Below are 13,431 nucleotides of genomic sequence, written 5' to 3' on the forward strand. Positions count from 1 at the left end.
TGGTATTCCGGAGAATTCTCTGGGCTGTACTCCAGTGCCCAGACTGGCAAACCCAGAAAATTCTCAGCTGCTGCCTGGCTCCTGCTGGCCGCCCCCACCTCCTTCCCCTGGCTGTGTGTGACGTGACCTTGTAACATCACGCTGCACACAGCCGGGTTGCCGGGGGCAGAGCTGGGCAGTGGCTGATGTAGTGCTCAATGGCGCTGCCCGGCCCCAGGAGAGATGGTGGCTGGATTTTTTAAGGGAGCGCTCCCCCCCCAAAAAACTCGCCCAGTGGAGGGATTAATAGTCTTCTGAGACCACCACCACTACCACCACCTTAGCAAAGGACAGACACACCAAATAGATTTAATAGTAAGTCATCACCTTAGTTCTATTTATACACTTATATTATATGGAATGTCATATTTACAAATATAGTGCCACAATGGACATTGGATTATTATATATGCTGGCAGGGGTAGCATGTTACAGACAGTCAGACAACCTTTTTGTCCAACAGTTTAACAGGACTTTAATTACTCAGCTGATCAGAGGTGCTGGATATCCCACCTTGTCTTTGTGCTTATTTTATACAGTATTTTGTGATTTCCAGTTGCACCTGAAGAACATCACATCTTGCATAAAAGTGGGTGGAGCCTCACAGCACAGGGTGGGTAGATGTATGAAGCAGTTATAAGGGGGGAGAAGTGTGCCAGAGGGAAAGTGGCCCATGGCAACCAATCAGCTGCTCTGTATAACTTTATATTATGTAAATTATAGATGTTACATCAGTGCTGATTCGTTGCCATGGGCCACTTCTCCTCTGGCTCACTCCTCCCCCCTTATCACTGCTTCATACATCTACCCCTGTGTGTCATCACTGCGGGGGAGTGTCCAGCACTCTCAGGGCCAGATGCAGGGGCCATTCTGTTCAGGTTCCCTTCTCTCTGCTCTGAGCCACGCAACAAAATGCAGCACAATAGACTCTGAGCAGTAGAGGGCTCAGACTGTTATATGAATGGCTGCCAATTGTACATTGATTCCGCTGCTGCTGTCACTGCAGGACTCCAGAGGTGTAGGTTTTAAAAAAAATGGGTGCACCAATTATAAATACGCCACTGGACAGATGTATTAAACGTTGACAAGTGATAAAAGGGAGACTGATAAATTATTAACCAACCAACACAGTCTGTAACATTGCAGTTAAGAACACAGGTCCTGGGGCTTCTGAGTTGTAGGAAACTTGCAGACAAAGCAGGCAGGCGGTAGTCACACTCAGAGGAGCCAGCTCTCAATAAGTAGGACTCTTGAATCTTTGAAGTGCAGTATGGGATGGTCATCCATGGGCAATAGGAGCTGCAGTTCTGGACAGCAGCAGTAGGGGCCCATGATTGGGAAGGAGGGGAGCACTGAGCACAGAGTTTATGGTATATGTCTTAATTAATGGTGACATCACTTGTTTTGTGCCTCTGCAATGTCACTGTGCATGTGCAGTTGTCTCACCACTCAAGTGGTGGACATTTTGCAGTAATTTGCTGGGGTACTGTAATAATTGTTATTGTCTGACGGGATCCCAGAGCACAATACAGTACTGTAGTTTGAGAACCCCTGATCTCCAGCATTCATAGTTTCAATCCTACAAAAGGAACTTGTAACAGAGAGTGCTCCAATATGCCCTAACGCTCAGGATTAATTCAAGGCTAAAGAAAGCCATATTCTAGCAGGAAAACAGAACAATTAAAATAACTGAAGGTGAAGATCACGTAGTAGGAGTGGGGTGGACTTTGTAATGTCGTCTTCATTATTTGCATCCTGCACATTTTCTGAAGTATCTTTAAACCTGTAGCTCCAGGCGCATCCTCTGCTCTGAGCTGTCACCAAGGATGGGGGTCTGCAACTTCAGTCTCAGCATTGTGGAACCACATATGTTGGCTCTTATTGACTTTACTCTTTAAGACATGGGATCTTTTGTCTACCCAGAAGTGCTGAGTGATATACTAATCCTCCACATCTGCCCTCTCTGACATTGGTGGGAAGAAACCTGTGCAAATAACTAAAGATAATAATACCCCACTCCGTTCCCCTTTTCCCCATGACAGACAGCTGATGGTATAAGGAGACCTTTTATAGTTAAGAAGCTCACCTACAGTCATTTAAGCTAATGTGATGGAATTTGCCCTGTCCCTTATCCCCTGTGCAAACCCACCGATCCACCCACAGTCTAAGCAAATGCTGTCACTCCCAGTTCGCTCTCTCTGTACTTCGCATATAATGTGACAACCTGCTAAGTGAGAAGATTGGACATATTAGTTAAGTATGAACACTTCAGTCTTTTTATGTATATTAAGGTGCCCATACACGGTACAATTATTGTATACAATTTGGACTAGATCTCTTCACATAGGTTTTGCAATGCAATGAGATGAGATCTAGTACAAGAAGTATGCGCAGCACATACATTTTGAGCTGTGCGATGAGATGTGTGATGGGAGCGTGCATCTTGTCACACCCAGCAATTGTACCATATATGGGCACCTTTAGTCAACTGAATAACTTACAATCCATAACTCCCCACTGTCCCAACTTCAGCGGGACCCGGGAGGCTCCAGAGAAGGGGCTGCAGCACAGTTAAAAATGTAAATAGGGGAGCCACACTCACTGCCACTAACTGCCATTCCAAACTGACTCAATGGCAGTTAGTGTTTCTCCCCTATTTGAATTGTGAACTGTGCTGCAGCCGCGCCCCTGGAGCCTCCCTGAGCGGGCCAGTCCGTTTTAGGGCGCTGTCCCACCCACAGGCCACAGTGTACTACAGACAGTTAGTAGGCTGGGAGACACACTGTCACACCAAGAGCTGGTGCAAGGTTTTTCGACACCCTAGGCAAAACTTCAGCTTACTGCTCCCACCACCACCCACATACAAATACCAACTTACCAGACCCGCGGATGAAAGTGTGGAGGTGGCGTCTTAGTACTTTAACAGCTGCAGTTTGCATTAAGTTCAACAAAAATGCTTAGAATAGATCCTGCGCGCATTTGCATGGCATCTATTCAGTGCTCGGGGGAGGAGCCCAGCATCTGATTAGGTCCAAAAAAATATGAGCAACAGGGATGTGACATGCAGTCACACCCCCTAGAATATCATACAACAGGAGTGTGCATGTCCTGATTCCAATTTAAAGAATGTTGGGAGGTATGTGCAACCTTTGCAGTGCACCAGGCCTTGCCTATACTGTACCTTCTGTCAAGTACCTAAAGTGGATGCATCTTCACAGATCATTTTACATGTATCATTGTACATTGTACATGTATGTATAGTGGCAGTGTCGGGTTCTCTGTTCGAAACAGAAAGAACCTGTAGATAAAGGATGCTGATTAAAGAGTTGTGTATTTTCTTTGACAGAAACAATTACCACCACCATACATGATGCATATCCAAAAGTGATGAAGAAAATGCGAGGTGTTATTACTGTGGGAGCTTGCCTTGTGTTCTTCTTGCTCGGGCTCGTGTGTGTCACTGAGGTACAGTATACTTATCATGCTCCATTATTCTACTACAAACCCTTGTACAGTTTGTGAAGTGATTTCTCTAGCGTTGTAGTCTTGTGTTCTTGCCAAGTCTGATATTGCTCCTCCTATGAAGGCATACATCCAGTGGTGGAGCCCATAGCCGAATTAAGGGTACATACTGTAAATTAAGGGGGTCCTAAGGATTAAATAAACACACACAGCATACATACACACACATAGCATACATTCATTCATACATATACATCATATACACATCCATACACAAACACTGCATACATACATAAATACACACATACACACATACACACACAAACACTGTATCCATACATACATACATACATACATACATATACACACAACACACACACACACACACACACACACAGAGTAGCAATGAGTGTAAGGTGCAATAGGGTAAGACCACAGAAATTAGCATTTGTGAAATTTTTCCTCCTGAAAGATCCCAAGTCAAACCAGTGATATACAGACCACAAATGCAGTTCTTGTATACAGTGCAGAATAAAGCATCTGTACATATCCTAATAGTTCTAAGTTATGATTAAGCAATAAATAAATTGTAGATCTTAGCCAGTGTTGTGTACAGATTCACCTAATCTCTAATATCAAGAGTACCTTATTACCACCAGCTGACTTTCACAATATCACATAAAATCATTATACTGTAGGTCAGTGGGTCCCATCCATTCTTGAACCATGGCGCACTAGAGTATCAACATTTTTTAACAGCACCTCTAAAAGTTTACTTTTGATAAATTTTGAAAAAAAATACTAAATTAAGTAAATTGTGCCTATCTGTCATCCTTATGTTCAGTTACGTGGTGGTGGACATTTGTGCTTCTGATTGTCCTCATATTTATGATTGGCAGCCACCAGCACTGGTTTTGTCTATAAATACAGTAGTTTGATTTGGTCCTGGTCTGGACCACCAACCTGAGGCACTCCTACAAGAGCCTTGCGGCATCCTAGGGTTTGTAACCACTGATATAGGACAATACTTGGTAACCTGTGGGCAGATTGCCTACATTCTACACAAACCTTTTAATGAGGTTTACCTTATATGCAGTAGATTATTGAGGAGTGCGCTCTTTGTGGCCATTTTGTAAAGGATTGTAGATACATTCCTTTCCCAGAAACAGTATGAGAATACAATACAGTGAAACATACTGTACAGTAGAATTGTATGGCAGATGAGAACCACTTGGCCAATGCACATTCACACACTTAAACACTATGATTTAATTTCTTGTGTTGGGAGCCAATTAATCTACCGGTTCATTTTTGGAGTGTGGAGGAAACTGGAGTACCCTGAGGAAACCCATACAAGCATGTGGAGAATATATATTACTGGTATATATATTACAGTACTATATATATAGTACTATACATTTTAGTACTTTATAATGTTTTTTTATGTACATTCCTTATTTTTACACTCTACAGTTCACACATATATCCTATAGTTGTCATAATATGGTAACTCACTTCTTAATATCTTGTTTGCAGGCAGGAATATTCTGGGTGGATCTAATTGATTATTTTTGTGCTGGATGGGGAATACTTATTGCTGCCATTCTTGAGCTGGTTGGGATCTGCTGGATATATGGTGAGTGTACAGTATTCATTTGGGACATACTGATTTACTTGGTGTACTCAATTCATTTAAATCAGTGCGGTTAAAAGTTTATTTTATGTTTTCTTACAAATTTTAGCCTTAGTTATATATGCTGATATAAGTAGTTCACTGTTGAATGTGACACAGCATTACCTAAGTATTTGTTTCCCGTACCTTGTACAGGTGGAAACCGCTTCATTAGCGATATTGAGATGATGATTGGAAAGAAGGGCTGGCTCTTCTGGCTGTGGTGGAGAGCGTGCTGGTTTTTTATAACTCCTCTTCTGCTCATCGTAAGTCTGGTCACCGAACCTGTTTTCAATTATTTAAGAAAAATGTATTTATGTATTTAAAGGCAGTAATGTCACATTAAGGCATTTGCTAGACACAACATCATATTGTGGTAAATATATGTAAATGTTATACGCTATGAAAGTAGTAGGGTCCTAAGTGCTTTGCTAATAAATTAAAGAATTTAAAGAATTTTACATTTACATGGCTCAGAAATGATTGTATTTGTACTATTTTACTAAGAGTTCTTATTGGCCACTAGAGCTATATAGGCCAGGGGTATGCAATGGTATTCATGCTGCTTTAGAACTACACATCCCACCAGGGATGCACTTAGTATTTCGGCAAACGGAAGCCTGGCAATGAGAATACCAATGCCGGCATCTGGACTAGCACCCAAAGACCGGAGCCAGAATGCCAACACTGATGAGGATGCCAGCCCTGGAATCTCAACTTACTGGCATTCTGATCGTAAGTATGAGGGGGAGGTTAGCGTTAGGCCAGTGGGGGGGAGGGTTACGTAATAGACACTAAGGGAGGGTGTTAGGGTTAGGCTGCAGGGGGTAGATTAAGCTTAGGCTGCAGGGAGGGAGGATTAGGCACTTAGAAGGTGGAATAAGAGGTAGGATGGGAGTGGGGGGGGGTTAGGTTTAGGCATCGGGGTACGAGGGTTAGGCATCAGCGGGGAGGATTAGGGATCAAATATTGGGGGAGGTGAAGGTTAGGCTGCGGGGAGGAATAATTAGGGTTAGGGGAGGCGGGGGGAAGGTAAACATAGTTCCCAGGCCCCTGTTGAGATTCCCTGCTTTGGGATTTCGGTGTCGTATTCTGACCGCCAGTATCCCCACTGCCAGTTATCCATATGTATTCCTTCCAGCATGCACTAGCACAGATTTTCTGTTAGATCATGCTTAAACTGGCAGTGGCATGCCACATACAGTATGGCCTTCCCCTGGTATAGACTATAGATTGCTAAAAAGCTGTTATTTGTAAATCAAGGGTAAATGTATGAAGCTTGGAGAAGTGGTATCTATCCCCATATAGAACGGTGTGTGCAAGGTGATAATGCACCAGCCAATCAGCACCAATATGTAAATTGACAGTTAGGATCTGATTGGCTGGAGCATTATCACCTTGCACATAACATTCTTTATGGGGATAGATACCACTTCTCCAAACTTCACACATTTACCCCCATATTACATTCATGCCTAAATGAATCATGTATTGTACGGTACTGTATCACCAACATTCTACTGTTCTTATACAAAATCATCATTTGTTCATTGTGATCTAACTCATTTTAGAGTATTGTATATTCTATGTTCAGTGGATTTTGATGCTAATTAATTATATTTTAATAATTAAACATTAAAAATGACAAATCCCTGTGTGGTCCATGCATCGCGCTTCATATACAGCCTTTTTCTATGTATTCTTTCTGAGGATAGTCAATATTGGTCATCAGTCACGGTTTCCAACAGAAATCATAGTGAATGCTCACTAAGGGGAAGATTTATTAAGCCCAGGGAAGTGGTATGGTGGAAGATGATATTGCAGCAGCCAATCAGCTCCTAACTGCCATGTTACAGGCTGGGATTGAAAAATGACAGGAGCTGATTGGCTGCTACATTATCACCTTCCCCCTTATCACTTAACCAGGCTTGGTACATCCGCCCCAAAATATCCTATCCTACACAGCTGTATTATTATCTTAAATAACATCTTATGTTATAGCCACACATTCTGCAAGATCTGTCCAGATCCATGATATCATCACCTGTATTGCACTGTCCCACAATTGGACAACACTACGGGGGGTATTCAACCCAGAATTCCGACTTTCGGAACATCCCATCGGTCAGAATCCCGCAATGTTTTCACTCAGCTAGACAGTAACTCGACAGTCAGAATTCAATGTTCCGGCTGTCAAGTGTTGAAAAGTGCACGTCTGGAGAAATGGCTGTGGATTGGCGAAAAACACCCGAGAATTTGACAATCTGCGGCCGTCTCCAATAAAATAGATCTGACTTATTTTAAAGTCAGATCTGTTTTGTTGTAATCTGCCTTCAATGCTGCCGGAATAGGCAATATTGAATAGGCGGGGGGCGGCTATTTCCCCTGTCAGAAATTGCGTCCAGTATTGAATACTCCCTATAGCTTGTCCCACCGCTTTTCTTTATCACTTCTCTCATACTTTTAATTTTTTACGTTGTTAAATGACAATATGGACAATTTATAATGTATATACTGTATATAGAACTTTTATTAAGGACAAAAAATTAATATACTTCTGGTCAATCCACAGGCTATACTGATTTGGTCTCTTGCCACCTTTGCTTCTCCGACGCACGGCAATGTGGAGTATCCACAATGGGGAATTGTCTTGGGCTGGTGTATGATCATTTTCTGCATCATTTGGATTCCTATATTAGCTGTAATAAAAATGTTTAAAGGCGAGGGAAGCCTTTGGGAGGTAAGACGTTTTAAATATCACTCAACATAACTCATTATTGTGGCTATACAGAAGGTACATTACAAGGCACATTATACAGGACATTATTAAACAGAGGCAGGTATCACTAAGTAGCGATGAGGCTTCTGGTATTTTGCAAATAGAACTTTTCTGGTCCAGTATAATTCCCGGGCCGGTGAGGCAGGCTGATGATAAGGATCTAACACTAGTGTTCATCATTTTCACTCAGTAATCCGGAATCTGCCAGATAGGAAAGACATATTATATTTTTTTGCAGCTGAGTACTACTGTAGCTCCTGACTACTGCCCTCGCTAGGTTTTTGAATCGAGCGGGAAACGGCGTGTGCAGCCGCTAAAACAGCGTGGCTTGTGGCTAAATGCAGCGGGCACCCTGTATCAGCCACGAACCTCGCTGTTTGGGGGAACCCTCGCCGTCCTGTGACAGCGAGGATTACCCCGGAATGTAGAATAGGGTGAGCGGCCAGCGCGGGGGTTAAATGGCGAGGATTGCTTGTTTTCGGTTATCCCTGCCATTTGACCCACTCGCAGGCCGCATTAAGTATGGCCCTCAGGGCTTCTCCTTTTCAAGGGCAACCACTGTTCTATTGCTGCCATTACCACCCACCAGTGAGTCAGTTTTCCAGATATCTCTGGCGTGTGGAAGCCTATATGAAAGGGAAGCCTATATATGATGGTAGAAAGAAATAAGAGGCAGATGAATTAAGAATGGTAAAGAAATAAAGTGGTGTTAAAGAGGTGATAATGTGGAAGGTGAAAATGCACCAGCCAATCAGCTGTGTTTGAAAAATAACAGTTCGGAGTTGATTGGCTGGTGCGTTATCACCTTCCACTTTCTATCACCACTTTATCACTTTACTAGGCTTAATACACCTGTTCCTAGGAGGTGTAGAATAAATTGGCACTCAGTGGTGGGTTTTAAGGTTTTTGGATGAGGATAAGTTAGGCAGACATAGGTAGATGTTCCAAAAGTAGGGTTAGTGCAAGAGAGACCTTGTAAGTAAATTGAGAGGAGATCAAGAGATGAGATCATGGAGGCATCCCACATCAGAGATGTATGGAAAGGAACTGTTGGTGAGGGACTGTAAGTGAGGATGAGCAGCTGGAAGTGCATTAAGGGAATTACATATTGATGTAACAGATGGTAAAGGTCAGAAGAGGAAGATTAGTCTACATTAGCTGCAGCACACCGGACTGAATTTGAAGAGTGAAGGCCCTTGGTATGGGGAACATAATGTAGCCAGCCATGTGGGAGATATTGGGAAGGTTGGTGACATTAGAACACCAAGTGAAGATTACAGAGGGGCAGATGGACAAATGGGACAAGAAAGAATGATAGATACCAGACAGGAATGTAGGTGGCACCGTGGCAAAATGTGCTCTAAAGCTCGATCTTTGCTTTCAGTTCCATATCAGAGCATAGTAACCACTCTTAGCGGTCTCTCCCCTCGCCACTTTGCCATAGCACCTTTGCAAGCGGTCGCAATGTTAAATAAGTGGCATTTGGAAAAGGGGTAAGTTCATATTATGCAGTAACACTGTTTTACAGCAGGTTTTAGGGGACATTGATACAGAGTCATGCTTGCCAATAAAAGTCAAATCTGCGTAAAAAATCAGTATAATAATTGAATGTAATTTTCTTCCAGCGTTTTCGGACTCTTTGCCGCCCAACCTCAGACTGGGGTCCTGCTCTGGATCAGCATCGAACTGGAAGATATGAAAAGCTCAGTAATGTCCAAAAAGCCACAAATGCTTTGGAAATTCCTACAATTGAAGGAGGCTTCTCAGGATTCGACAACAAAGCATTTTCCTAATAATGAGAATGGAACGCCACACCTGACAACCAGAACCAAGTGCTGTGTGTGTGTGCACAAATGAACCACTTTGGGATTTTGGTATTTAAATAATGACAATACCATAAACTGCCCTTTGGAAAATATAAAAAGACATTTTTTACATTCACATCTTCTGGGACAGTCAATTTGCAGCAGTTACAAGTATATTTATGGTCATGCTCGGACTTGTTGAATGCGTCCGCCCTGGTTTATCAAGTTCGGTTTTCTGCAGTACAGTAGAAGATAAGTAAAGTATGAGTTTAGAAACAGTGGGGCAGATGTATGAAGTGGCCAGTTATAACCTGACAGCCAATTGGCTCCCAACTGCCAAGTTACAGACTGAGTTTGAAAATGACAGTTCAAGGCTGATTAGTTGGTGAGTTATCCCTTCCACTTTATCACTTCACCAGGCTTGATAAATCTGCCCTTGTGTCCTGTTATTGCAAAAGTCCATAGAAACTGTGCAAGTACCAATGTACTTCCATTGTGGATGTTCCAGTGTTCATCTACAGAATTGTGAAATATTGTATATATTAATCAACATAGCTTCTGCTTAGTATTATGATATATAAATGTTAGTATATCTTTTGTAAGTGATTTGTAAATTCTAGTCGGCATATTCAATAAGCCAGGGGTTCCCAATCTTTTTGTAATCACGGCACCCTAGAGTATCAGAATTTTTCCAAGGCACCCTTAGGTTCAGTTATGTGGTAAAGGGCAGGGTTTGGTTCTGATTGTACACATTTTATGATTGGCAGCCACCAGCACTGGTTTTCTACAGAAATAATTGATCATAAATAACTTGAATTGGTCCTGGACGACCAACCCGAGGCACCCCTGCAAGTGTCCCGAGGCACCCCAGGGAGCCACGGCACACAGTTTGGGAACCACTGCAATAAGCCACAGGGTTTACTCCAGGATGGTTTTGTGCTTTCTTAGGCCATTTCCTCCTGCAGTTAATCCAAAGCAAGCACCTGTTTACCCAAGGTTCCAGGTGAAGTGCTCAGTGCTATGGATTAACATGCCAGCGGTGCTCATGGTAAGTGCAATAATTCCTGACACCAGGGACATCTGTTTGCATCCTCTCGCACTTTAGAAGGATGCGGGGAGAAACCTGGGACAAATACAGCCCGCAGACTGCAATTGAATACCTCTGGGCACTGTAGTTAGCCCATGGCAATCCCCGTGTTTATTGTATATGCCCTAAATGTAAGTGTAATGACTACTCTTAACCCAACGGCAATCTTAAACTGACAAACTAAAACTTCCATGATTTTTAAATAACCAGTTCAGATAATGGGGGTATTAAATCCGGCATTCTGACCCATGACATCCCGAAAGTAGGAATTCTGGACATTTCACTGGCTTCCGTAACTATTCCAACTGTTGGTATTCAATGTACCGACAGTCGAGTGTCGGACAGTCCTGTAATAGGCGAAAACCGGCATAAATTGTTGGAAACTGGCCATTAATACGACAATCCACGGAAGTTTCCAATAAAACAGATCTGACTTTAAAAAAGTTAGTTGTCATTTTGTCTTTAATGACAGCAGGAAATACAGATTCACTGTCACAGATTGAATACCCCCTTAAGACTTACTAGATGTTTTATATAACCCTGGGAGATAGAGTATATAGGGTGGCTCATACAATTTTTTTAACATGTTGTATATTTTGTTGTAGAAATTAATGTACAGTATGTTTACATATTATTAAGAGAAGTGCCTTCCGTGTGGAATAATTACCTCAATCATCTGGCAGAAGTGAAAGCTGAACAATGTACTTCTGTGTAATACCGGCATTCCCAACCACGGTCCTCAAGGCACACCAACAGTGCAGGTTTTAGTGATATCCAGGCTTCAGCACAGATGGTTTAATCAGAATCCCTCAGATACTTATTAATTCACCTGTGCTCAAGCCTGGATATCTACAAAACCTGCACTGTTGGCAGAGCTGGATTAAGCCTTCGGGGGGCCCGGGTCACTTTAGAAATGGGGGCCCCCTCATACTTGTCATTATTGGCTGCAAACTGCACGGGAGAATATTACACTGCCAAAACACAGAATAAGAGCAGTATAAACTTGGTCAATGGTCAACTGCAAGGGGGGGGTGGGGGTGTAAGATATATATACCACATGAAAATCCTGTGTTTGTCCCTCTGTAGGAGCCCTGACAGGCTCAGTGCTGCCTCTGATTAAAAACCCTCCCATAACAAGGCAGCTGCTGTTGTTATCCCTCATGGGCCTGAGAAGCATATGATGAGCTCCACCAAGCAGAGCTCAGCACAAGTATTTTTAAAATACATGCCAACCACAGGGGGCCCCTAGATAGAGGGGGGCCCAGGGGTACTGACCCCTTGTGCCCCCATTATAATCCAGCTCTGACTGTTGGTGTGCCTTGAGGACCGTAGTTCGGAATGCCTGGTGTAATAGAATTGATATACTGTATGGATGAGTTACAGTTTTATGGTACTGTAACTGTGACTTTTTATATGCAAAATATGTTGTCAGAGTCATGTAATTATTAATATCACTTTCAGTGTCAATATCACACAATATATAGGATAATGCAGTGTCAGACCGGGGGATGAAGGTGGTATGCCGTGGTCTCTCAGCTAGAGGATGAGAAGGCTGCTATTCTCCGAGTGTCCTGATCAATTTGGGATACTGTCTCTCACCTCAGTAGAGGTTACCCATTCCTACACAATCAAAACACCCTAAATATCTGAGTATATCTACTGTTATCTGTAGATTTTCTAGACTCTTAATATACAGCGATAAGAGCATGTTCTGAATTCCGGATCATTGTTTCATGATCTTTTGATGGGAGCTACCCCTGATGAAGTTGTTTTGATGAAACGCGTCGGGTGCTTTTTGAAATAAAAGAATATTCATTTTAACGGATTGTGCATCTTTATTGCGAATACGTCCAACGATGGATATATGAAGAGTCTCTCCAGAATTTTTTTCTCATCGTATTCAATTATCTGGGTGGTACCATATGTATATTGGTTTGCGCACTCCAAAAAATATTTTTGCGGTTTGTTAATTTGTTGTCCCTTACTAACAAAAGGGATTTTGGAGGTGCTGCAGTTAAGAAATAGCACAATACAGAGTCAACCTCCCCCTCAATTTCTTACACAATATATACAGTATATATATATACATACACACACACTAAATACTGCTGGTGCATGCATAGTAGTAGTACGTTTATTTATAATGCATAATAATGTATCAAATTTATTACAGCATTGCACTATAGAGAATATGCCCAAATTCTGTGCAGTATAATGTAAAATATGTATTATGTATAATTCAAGTGTACAATCTGGAACCTGATCACTAGAGGAAGCTGTCCTTCGAAAATGGGGCTCAATTGTGTTTTTCTTGTACCCAAGTGGGACAGTCCAACCCATTGTTTAGTGTGCCATATTGTACTCCAATCCAAAATATAGGCAGAATATTAATTAGAGCTGAATATTCCCTTAATTTTGTAAATAAGTTAACAGCCAACAAGCAAAAGGTGCTGTGATGTCTCCGGGGGTTGGAAACCTTCATGGTAAGCAGTTGGGCCTGACATTCCTTTCCATAATGTTTTCCCAGCTGGCCCAGGTGTTAGCTTGGCCACTTAATATTATAAACTAATTTAATCATCTTCTATTC

The 13,431-nt window shown here is 42.3% G+C and overlaps 1 protein-coding gene across 2 annotated transcripts in view; it reads left to right on the forward strand.

The window, feature by feature from the left end:
• LOC146035891 (sodium- and chloride-dependent neutral and basic amino acid transporter B(0+)-like) overlaps positions 1-12,947 on the forward strand; it is a 99,893-nt gene extending 86,946 nt beyond the window's left edge. For both annotated transcript variants that reach the window (XM_083159587.1, XM_083159588.1), the window contains 5 exons: positions 3,386-3,504; positions 5,038-5,137; positions 5,330-5,439; positions 7,746-7,913; positions 9,578-12,947. In XM_083159587.1, the coding sequence (XP_083015713.1) occupies positions 3,386-3,504; positions 5,038-5,137; positions 5,330-5,439; positions 7,746-7,913; positions 9,578-9,745 (665 nt within the window). In that variant the 3' untranslated portion in view covers positions 9,746-12,947. The remainder of the gene's footprint in view (positions 1-3,385; positions 3,505-5,037; positions 5,138-5,329; positions 5,440-7,745; positions 7,914-9,577) is intronic.
• The last annotated feature ends 484 nt before the right edge of the window (positions 12,948-13,431 follow it).

Source organism: Crinia signifera, chromosome 9 (genome assembly GCF_055691185.1).
Source record: "Crinia signifera chromosome 9, ASM5569118v1, whole genome shotgun sequence".
Taxonomy (NCBI): domain Eukaryota; kingdom Metazoa; phylum Chordata; class Amphibia; order Anura; family Myobatrachidae; genus Crinia; species Crinia signifera.